The sequence below is a fragment of the Uloborus diversus genome, chromosome 2 (assembly GCF_026930045.1).
Source record: "Uloborus diversus isolate 005 chromosome 2, Udiv.v.3.1, whole genome shotgun sequence".
NCBI lineage: Eukaryota > Metazoa > Arthropoda > Arachnida > Araneae > Uloboridae > Uloborus > Uloborus diversus.
This window is the reverse complement of record NC_072732.1, coordinates 12,351,454-12,362,363: the sequence shown is the minus strand read 5'-3', so window position 1 is coordinate 12,362,363 and position 10,910 is coordinate 12,351,454. Positions and strand designations below refer to the sequence as shown.

The following is a 10,910-nucleotide window of genomic DNA, read 5'->3' as shown; positions in this document are numbered from 1 at the left end:
TACTATTCTAACCAGTTTCCATGAGAGATGAAGGTAACTTTCAGAGGAAAATAAATAATAATTTTGTCTTGTGATGCCAATGTGTGTGAAAATGTTTGTATCGTGAAGAGGGAAACTATATGATTTAAATTTCAGCAGGAAGATAACTTAAAGTGACCAAAACTTCAAATTGTTGTTCCTTGTAGCTAAAATTTTAAATTTTTAAAACGGTACGTTGTTAATAAAAATTGAAATTTAAAACCATAGTCTAAGTTTGAAATTTCAGTTTCTTAAAAAAAGTATTGCGTGAAATCTTTTATTCGTTTTTTTTTTTTTTTTTTGTTCATTAACCGAATGATATAATAGCCAACTGACTGGCATTTATTCAGATAGTATGTACATTTTTCACAGTAAATAAATCTAGTGACGAACAAGTCGGTTAAAGGTTCTCCAATGGTCGAAGAAATTTAAAAATTATTCTTAAGCCCGAATCTAGGTTTGCGATTATAAAGCATCAGCAATTTTGCAAAATTTAAGGACAAGATGGAAGCTAAGCTCTTTTCAATTCAGATTCTCATATTGGGATTTCTTCTTACAAGAGCAGGAAGTAACGTAGCTAATGATATTCTTGCCGATGCAGGGCCAAGTGCAAAAGAAAAAGAATTTGATCTCGAGACATACCAAGCACGCTTAAGGAACCAAACGAAAATGTTCGAAAAGGAGCTGAAGAATATGATGAGGGATGGTGTGAAAACCGTTCTACGACCCCTGATGACATACGGGAGTGAAACTCAGATTTCACCTAAATGCATGAGGTCTTTCATGAAGTTCGCGAGCGACCTAGTCAATGTGAAAGTCTGGGCACTGAAAAGTTAGTACCAATTTTTATGAATAAATTTTTATTGATTATTTTATGAAAAAATCTGTTTTTAGGTACTGATCATATCTATTCTGATTTTTGATTTCTTTTGTGCACGATAAAATTCATTCCTCGAATGCCAAAATTTTTTATACTGTTGATACCGAGTTTCTTGCTGAAATTTCAGAGCTTGGATTCTTTTTACACCAAATTATGAATTTTCTAAGGTCTGAATTTAGCGAAATTGCTAACTTCAGTGCAACAGAAGAACAGAGTGCAAAGAAGCTTTTAGTTCAAAACAGTTCCGAACTTACTATGTTTTATTTTAAATTATAAAGAAAAATATAAGTAAAATCTTTCCCACTCGTCTCAATTTCTTCTCCTTAAATCATAACAATAAAAATCCTTTACGAAATTCTGAAATTTCTCAAAATTTCTAAATTTGAAGCGTTTTGAGATCTTAAAGATTGACAATATCAAATTAGTCCTTTATCGTTTGTATTGTTGTTCTTGACCTGTCCACAGGTAATACCACTGTGGAATGATTGGTTGATATTGCCTCCAGAGGCTGGATTTCTTCTTTTATTTATTTACTAGTGTTACCCGCACGGCTTTGCACGTAATAGAAAAATTAAAGGGTCTTTTGGTTCGCCTGTATGTTTACAAATAATGTGTGGTGAATTTTCTCGCCAATTGGCTTGTACCCATGTTACGGTTCCACGTTATGATAATTTCGTAATTTACTCGTCCATCTTATGATATTTTTGTTCTTAAAATTGGAATAGAAAAAGAACCACATCGAATTTTCGAAAAATCGCTTCGAGGTGCACACCCCCATGCTACAAACTAACTTTGCGCCAAATTTCATGAAAATCAACCGAACGGTCTAGGCGCTATGCTCGTCACAGAGATTCAGACATCCTCCGGACAGACTTTCAGCTTTATTATTAGTAAACATAAAGATGACAAGACAACACAAGAAAGATTCACAGCACAAAGAAAGGAAATAACATACAGGGCATAGGTGGGAACTGAACTCATGACCTCTGGCGTCTGAAGCACCGCTTCTACAAGGGCAAATCAAAAAGTCTTTGAGCCTATTTTTTTTTAGCCAGAATATGGCTGTGAATACAAAGCGAACATATACATCCCCATCAGTGACAATTCCTTGAACCGCACCAGCCGTATCTGTTTTTTTCTCGGAAGAGCGGAGCTGCTATCAGTCATTTAAGATGACGGTTGCTCTTCAGACGTCCACAGCTTATGAGCAGCGAAGTGTTATTCGTTTTCTATGAAGCAAGGGAGCCCATAGCAATTCACAGGGGCACCTACTGTCCCGACCTTGCCCTAATGATTTTCACGTCTTCGTCCACTGAAGAAGTTTCTGGCTGGTCAGAGATTCACATGTGACGAGGACGCCAGGAACGCGGTCTGACGGTGGTTCCACAGGCAGCAGGAAGAGTTTACCACAGGAGGATTTTTAATTTAGTGCTGCGATGGGGAAAATGTCTGAACCGGTCTGGTGAATATGTGGACAAATAATCAGAGCCTGATTACAGCAGGGGCATGTGGGGCACAGGCCCTTCTTCTTAGATTTTAGGGGGCCTTTGATCCCCCTATAAAGTAATTTTCGGGAACAGGAGTCGGAGTCGGAGTCAGGAGCACCAAAATTGTCGGAGTCAAGAGTAGGTCGTCAAGAGCTATTTCCAACAAAGTTTTTTTTGAAGTAAATCCGCCTTTAAGTTCGGAATCTATATTGACTTTCAATTTCCTCGTAGGCGCAAATGTTAAGAGATTTGAACTGCTCAAAATTGAACGAAAACTTGTTCAAATCAAAAAGATATTTTTGATACTTGTTTACCATCAAAAGCTTTTCCCTACAAAGATTGTTTGGAGCCACTTCGCCTCTAAGTTCAAGATTTATTTTTGCCTTGAATTTCCCCATAGGCGCTAATGTTAAGTTTTTTTTTTGAACTGTTCAAAATTGAACGAAAAATTGTTCAAATCAAAAAAGGAATTATGGGAGTGAGATGTCCTCGCCAAGATCTTTCTAACAAAAAAAAAAAAAAAATTAGTTCGAATCGGACTATTCATTCAAAAGTTATTAGGGGGGGGGGGACAGACAGACAGACCGATAGACATTTTTCCCCATCTCAATACCCTACTTTCCAATTTTTAATTTATCAATATTTATCTAACTATTTTATTTATTTTTGAATTTTTTTTTTTGTTTTTCGGGATATTTTTAAGATGCGTTAAGCCTTCATTCACGCTTTTTTCTTCTTTCTCTGACTTTTACTGGGAAAGTAGGCTAAAAATTGGATAGATGATTCTTATGTTAATCAATAGGCCCTGAACAGACGTATGTTACAGCTAATTGATAAATTTAAAACTTAGCGTTTATTGTATTTTATTCCCTGAAGCCATTACTTGTTGCGCAACACCATACGTTTTTTATCTTTCGCAATTTATGATGGACGTTTTTTTATGCACATGCTGTGACTAATAAGAATATTGCGTAGGGAAGAATAGAAAAATCTTCTCCGTTCTAGGCCCTGTATTTAATTTCCCTGTTTACGTCGTAATCCTTTCCCGCTTATCTACCTTATTCTGCCAGAGAATTTTACATAATTTTAAAAATAATTTTGTACCTCAAAAAGTCACATTATCACTAGATTTCAGGAGAGCGTAAAAGCGTTTTTCTAATGCATACAAAGGTTGACACTCGTGCCCTTATATGACTGGTAAATTATTGTAAAGGATTTTCTTTTTTGACTAAGTTCTTGTGGCTCCATACGGAGAAAGATGCTTTATACAATGCAGCAATATCGTGATAATCACAATTTTTGGATTAAAATTAGTCTGTCGCGAGGTACAGAATTGTTTGTGGAAAAATAAATTTTTAAGAGATTAATTTTAGTACTTGTTATCATATTTTTCAACCTTTCATCCTTTTCGAGGGCTAATCGACTAGCTAAAATAGTAGCAATTAGGAAAAAGTTAATAAATTTTAAGAATTATTCACTGTATGGTCTTTGTATTTTGTAATTATAAGTTCTCAAAATTTTGTAAGATCCAACTAGGGTTTCCTAAAAAATATCATTAGCACCTCTGCTTGTGCCCATCGGAAGCTTTGTAATAATTAATATACAATGTCGACTGAGAGTCCCCCCCTCCCCCTCAGTAAAAAAAAAGCATTTTCATTTAACTTTTTTTTTATAAACTTTCTGCCATTCTAGTCCCAGACTTAGATAAAATGAAAAGCTTTCTGCTAACACAAATCCCAACTGGAAAATTTTCTTCAAATAATTACTTTGCCTAACTCACCCTTGAATAAAAAAATTGAATTTATATTCAAATATGAAAGATACAAAAAAAGTGCTGAAATCATTAATTTTTCACCAACTGAAAAAAACTGCCGAAACCATTTTTTTACACATGTGCCTTAAAAGGTTTTTGGAGAAAGGCTTTAACAGAAATAAAACTCTGGGATTTTCTTAAAAATTCTCTTATTTTTTTTTTTTTTAATCAACGTTAGCAGTTTGAAAAAAAAAATTTCTGCAGAGCCAAAAATTACGCCGTTCGCGCGTTCGTCTATATTATGCAAGACTGTCCAGTCCACAAGCCTTGATCATGACTTTCAAATCGGAAAAGCTCCACGAGGGGAGGAAAGTGAAACTGTGGCCCACGGTGATAGCGCAAAACAGGTTTCTCCCTCCTCACATCCGAATTTTATCCTAAGCACGATTCACACGAAGCATGTCGTAGGGTTTTCCGAATACCTTAGGCAAAGGAATCAGTGATAGGTAGGTTATGCATAATATTGATTAAATACACACGTGCGCTTTCCACAATTACGTCATCAGCCTTGATATTCGCATATTTGCCAGACTGATAAACATCCGTGTTGTTATTGAATTGATCGCTTCTAATGTTTTCAAAATTTCTAGAAAGTTCTGTTAATGACCGAGACCTTGATAATCGAGTTTGATTTATGTAATGATGGCCCGAAAAGGTGCCTTGCTTTTGATGTTTCCTGTGGCTCTGCACCAGGCCCGTGTCCAGGATTTCATAAAGGGAGGGGTTGAAACTTTTTGCCTTTGTAACTTACGTTGTCAAAGGAAAAACTAACTACGCGAGTTGAATAGTTCATTTTAGTTCGATAACCAGGCTTTTTTTTTATATATACGTTTTGTGTGTTTTTTTTTTTTTTTTTTTTAATGAAATCTTATTTGTACAGTTGAACATTTGTTTTTTTTGGGGGGGGGAAGGAAGGGGGGCTAAGTCATTGTCTAACATTCTTTTAAATAATTTTCCCCTGCATGCTTACAGCATTGCCGGACTCTTCAGCCATTCCTCCGTCGTTAATTTTTTCAAGTAATTAGAAGCGAAGGGGCTTGGGAATCCTACAATTGAGGAAAATGCTAATTGTTAAACATCGGGAAATATTAAAGAGGGTGAATACTGTATCAGAGTTTAGCTCTAAAATTAATTAAAACTTAAAATACATTTTGGAAAATCGTTCAATGATTCAATGATTTTTTTCTTTCAATGGGAGGGGTTTAACCCCTAAAACCCTCCCCTTGGACACGGCTCTGCTCTGCACCGACTATACATGCTTTGTGAAGGGTCCACTACCTACATCGTAAGACCCTTACTTTTGTTGAAAGAAATGAAATGCTATTCGGGAAACAATGGCGTCACGAATGACTTTTTAGGGCAGTGTTACCAAACGTGGGGCACGCTCCCCATTAGTGGCGTTTTTTTTAGCTCGGGCAATTTAAGAATGATTTATTCATTGTTTTTTCTTTCAGTGATTTCCTTTCGTAGAATAGTAATATTTTTTTCTTTCCTCTTTATTCTAACATGCCTTTTGCTGGCCCAATCAAGCCACAGTGGGGCCTCGGGCAAATAGTACATGCGAACTCTCTCCCCCCCCCCCCCCCTTCATTAATGTTATGAATACCTTTAAAAGCACTACAAAACTTTTTTTTTCTTATATAAATGCAATATTTACTCAATTTGTGCAAACGTAATTGTAATTTTAATGTGATAAAATAAGAAAATTTGCATACAAATATATTGAATGTTTAAATTTAAAGCAAATAATAGAGAAATTAAAGAAAAAGAAACGAAAAACAATTAAACAAATATTTTGTTTTCAAGTAATTTTGTACTTAAAACTCCTAGAGTTTAATGCCCTTTATTCTCAAATGCACTTTTGATTGCTTTTTTCCTCATTTGATTCTTCTTATTAAAAAAAAAAAAGAAAGAAAAGAGTTTGGCTCTGTAAAGCCTATAATTAGCTAATGCGCCATTAAATCCAGCAGAACCAACCAACCACGTTTCGAGCATTTACCGGAATGGGTTAATAACTCTTAAGTTTTAGCGTAAAGGTTGGTAAATCGAAGAAATAAAATCATATTAAACCCCACTTTGAACTTTTACCGAGGCACTTTCCACAGTGTAAAACTACATGAAATACACCGCCAACTCAGTCATTCCAGCCGAGGACTGGAACGAACGAGTTGGCTGTGTATTTCATGTATTTCTGCCTTAGTCCTGGCTATAGGGCGAGAACTTACTGAAATCAGTGTAAAACTAGTTTGCTCAAAAAAAAAAAAAAAAAAAAAAAAAACGTCGGGATACAACTACAAGTAGTAGTACAAAACGGATAGGCCGGAAAGATTTACGATATAAGAGAGAAATTACATTAAGGGCTATAGCAGGGAATTGTTTTTTTCTCCTCCTTTTCTGCCCAATCTTTAAAAATAGTTACAACAAATACACGAAAAAGTCTCCATCATAGAAGCCGAAAAAATTCAATCTTAGTGAAATGTAAATGTTTGATCCGTAAAATATTCAATGAATGTATCTTTTTCATTAACACTTTCGCTGTCGATCTCGCACCAGGACGTAACGCTGAACGACTTCTCTTCAATCAGTATGGTATATAAGTTGTCTCTGAGAGTTTTTGCACAGGTGAAATTCAAGTTCTTATGGGAAAAAGTCCCTAATCTCTGGCAGCCCTGGTTCAGGTGTCTGACCGAGATTCGAATCGTTTGATGAGTACTGAAATGATACGTATCTTTTTTTTTTTTTTTTCCTCAGTGTTAGATGCTTCATCCAAGTTCCCCGCCGGAATATTATCCGGCACGATGTCCGACTTCGGGGCCTTCGACCAGTGCTTGGACATCGAGCTGCCCAGACGGGGAGGAGGAGGGGAAATCGAGTTCCGCGGTCAGCACTGTGCCGTTGAAATCGCTCCCAAGATGCCCGCTATGCCACGAAACATGTCCATGGCCAAGCAGGAATATGCCTCACCCCTTGACTCGGTGAGTTACATTTTGCAAATTGAGTGGATTAAGCAGAAGGTAATGTTTTTTAATGATCTGTTCATCAGATCATTAAAAAAATGAGCCAATTTATTGATCTAAATTCTAAACAATTTTTTGAATTTTTTCGTTCAATTCTCAAGCATTGTGTATGTTTTTTTAATTAATTATTTTTTTTTAAAAAGTAGCAAAGTAGTGACTACTTTTCAAAAGTCGTTTGTAGTTGCTACATTTTGAAAAGAGTAGTTGTAGTTGTAGTTAACTATATTTGTAAAAGAGTAGTTTTAGTTGTAGTTAGCTACATTTCTAATAAAAAAATTTTGAAAAAAAAATAGAACCGACTTCAAAATTGCTCTAAAAAGTGAAAAATAATTATATTCTTTAAACACCATTGATAATGCTTTTAAATATAATTTTTGAAGTTGGCGCAAAAACAAAACGTAAAATCCAGTGTAACCATGCTTCGTTCATATTTTTTTCAGAAAAAGCATCCAAAGTTACGAATGAAAAATTTATATCGTTATTCAAATATGCTGTCATCAATGCATAATGTATGTGATAGTGAAGAAACTGGGCTTGGTTAAATTTATAATTATAGTTGAGTAACGGCTGTGAATGATTTTATCTATCGTTTTTGCGCCAACTTCAAAAATTTTGTTTAAAAGCATTATCGATGGTGTTTAAAGAATAAAATTATTTTTCACTTTTTAGAGCAATTTTAAAGTCGGTTCTATTTTTTTTTTTCAAAATTTTTTTATTTCATTCTTTTTAGTGTAAATGTAGGTATTTTAGAAAAAGTAAGAAGTTACCATCACGAAACTTCGCCTTATTTTTTTCATAAAAATGCTCCATACTAAAAAAAAAAAAAAAAACTATAAACACGCATTAAACTTCAGGCGATTGGCACTAAAAACTTATCTTTGTTCCTCTCTGGAATTCATGTGTAGTTAATTTAATTATAACCATTTAAGTATTACGTTTTCCCTAACTAGTTTCCATTTCACAGCATACAAGTTGCTTGTTATGCAATCCTGTATTTTCTTACTTATCCCTGATCATCTGTTATTGGCGTAGATGATAACGATAAAAATATTACTGTGTAGTTGAGGCAAACAAAATGGTAGCATTGTGAAGGCTAAGCAGATCCTAATCACTGCATCAGCTCGCTTACAGGTTAGGTTTACCTCCACTATGGCACAAAAGCACTGAAGAAAGGAAGATTTCGATAATTCACATAGGCTTACTGTAAATTAGCAGGATTACCAAAATCAAATTATTTATGCCAAAAATGAGACGACAGCGCCAGATTCCCGATTATCGAAATATCCCCCTGAAGAAATTTGTTGCTTGCTTCAGAGAAGCCTTCATTCAAAATTATCACTACAATTACTATTAATGTTACTGTCGTATGGCACCAACTTTCATAACAATGGGTTTTATATTTAATCATTTAATAGGGAAATTGCATGAAATTTGTTATTTTTTGCCCATAACTTTTTTTCTAAAGGACAAATATGGTCAAGCAAAGTAATAGGACCTAAGTTGAGCCATCCCCTATACATTAAAAAAAGAATCATCAAAATCGGTTCACTAGGTGAGACGCTGTGAATGGACAAACAAAAAAAAAAAACAAACATACATACGGTATGAACTGATAACCGCCTCTTTTTTGAAGTCGGTTAAAAAAAGTAGTTGTAGTTGCATTTCGCTACAAAAAAAAGTGGTTTTTCCGACCACTAAGAGTTATTGTTGAATTGAGTGACCAAATGTAATAGGTAATCTCAGGCTAGCATACAATTCCTGTTCATTTGTTTCCTAACAATAATCGTGGTGACAACCGATGTAAACAAAGCGAGTTTGTTTTGCTATCGAAATGACTCCCTTATCGCATTCTTTAGCTTGTGACCAAGGACGATGCCATTCAAATACATAATGTATAAGCCTAACTGATTTCTTCTCGTTATTAAGACATTTTCTTTCCTCAAAGTAGTATTTTCTAATAGTTAACATTATTCTAACACAATTTAACGCTTCGTAATCGAAAGCCTCAACTAGCATAATTTTCTGTGCTGCATTTCTCCCATTTTATTTCTCATGCTTCTTTTTACAGATTGCTGAAGAAATTCGAGTTGCCGGGATGGCTCTCTTCTACTTGAAGTTTCGCTTCAGTGTTTGCGTCCCTTCCCTCTGCACGTTGGAAGATATGAGGAACATAGCTCAGAAAGGTTTACTTGCTGCATAGTTCTCTTTTAATTTTTATTGATTCATTTTTGACGATTTCCGTGAATTTTTGAAGTTCAAACGCTGTTACTAATCTATGTTTTTACATTCCATTACGTTTTGTTCGGAAACAGGGAACGGTCGCACCGGTGCCACCGCTAGCTCTCGGAAACAACGGCAAACAGCTGTTCTTTCACGTCATTTACCATCGTTCAGAAATGCTTGCAGCCCGGTTGCAACCGCTCTCACCACAGTATCGACGTGGTTAGCAAGATCATTTGGTATTTTTTGGCCAACCTAATAACCTTTTAACAACCTAATAACCTTTTTTGGCCAACCTTTGGCCTTCCAAGTGTATTGCACTCCTTTTCATAGGATCCAGAAAAATACCAGTGACGTCATAATCGCAACTTCGCCAACCACGCGGTGTAACCGGTGAACTGTTTCCGAACACAGACTTAGTATGTAAAGGGTGTCCCAAAATTAACGCAAAATTTGAATTTGCCGCCATTTTTGCAATAAATTGTGGGCAATCTTGAAAAAAGTACAATTTAGCAGCTGAGGGTCTTGGGTTATTACAAATGGAGCGTTTTCGATTCTATAATGCGTTTTCATTATCGAACAATTATTTGAAAAATAATGAAAGTTTGGGCGGGTCAAGCAGTTTACTGTTATTGGCGCTCGATATCGCAATTAGGTAATGCGCAGGTGGTTGTGGGATTGCTGACATAGACGTTTGACTTCAAATAACCCCATAGGGAGAAGTCTAATGATGTAAAATCACACGATCTAGGGTACAATTCGTATCACCGAAACGAGAGAGTACACGAACAGGAAATTCCTTATGCAGTGATTGAATTGTTTCGCTGGCTGTATAATAGCATAACACTCCATTTTTACTAACCCTAAACTCCCAGCTGTCAAATTGTTCTTTTTCCGTGGCTTCCAACAATTCACAGCAAAAGTTGTGGCAAATTCAAATCTTGCGTTAATTTTGGGACACCCTTTATATGTATCTCTTTGTTTCCTTTCCAACGTGTTGAGTACAGTTGACACACTTTTTTGGTTAAATTTTTCAGCTGGTGAAAGTTTTGACATGGAGATAAAAATTCCACAATGTTACGTAAGGGAAGTCAATTTTCAAGCTGTACATATTGCTGTCATGTGAGTTCTTGAATTTTTCAGCTAATTTCTTTTTCAGTATAACAATGACGCTTCAACTGTAACATTGGAAAACTAACGTTTTCATATATCTTAATAAAAATCCCTTTGTTCAATAACTTGTTTAAAAGTTTTTGTAAAATTTTAATGTTATGAATCATCAGAGTTCAAAGTAACTAACATGTAGCTTTTTTCAGATGCGGAGTGTCACTGCTGCTTATCATTTGCATTTATGGGTCTGTTGTAGAATATAATCTGTCTGAAGATTTTTCCTTGAGCAAGCACATAAGTAAGCGAGTAAAGAAATAGTGCACTTTCACTTTATAATATCGATTCATTTTAACTTTTAAGTCGCT

The 10,910-nt window shown here is 35.4% G+C and overlaps 1 protein-coding gene across 1 annotated transcript in view; it reads left to right on the top strand.

Moving 5' to 3' along the window:
• Positions 1-507: 507 nt before the first annotated feature.
• Positions 508-10,910, top strand: part of LOC129216865 (nose resistant to fluoxetine protein 6-like) — a 53,144-nt gene continuing 42,741 nt past the window's right edge. The window contains exons 1-5 of the mRNA XM_054851079.1: positions 508-850; positions 6,950-7,173; positions 9,284-9,398; positions 10,473-10,557; positions 10,752-10,843. Of these exons, the coding sequence (XP_054707054.1) occupies positions 523-850; positions 6,950-7,173; positions 9,284-9,398; positions 10,473-10,557; positions 10,752-10,843 (844 nt within the window). The 5' untranslated portion in view covers positions 508-522. The remainder of the gene's footprint in view (positions 851-6,949; positions 7,174-9,283; positions 9,399-10,472; positions 10,558-10,751; positions 10,844-10,910) is intronic.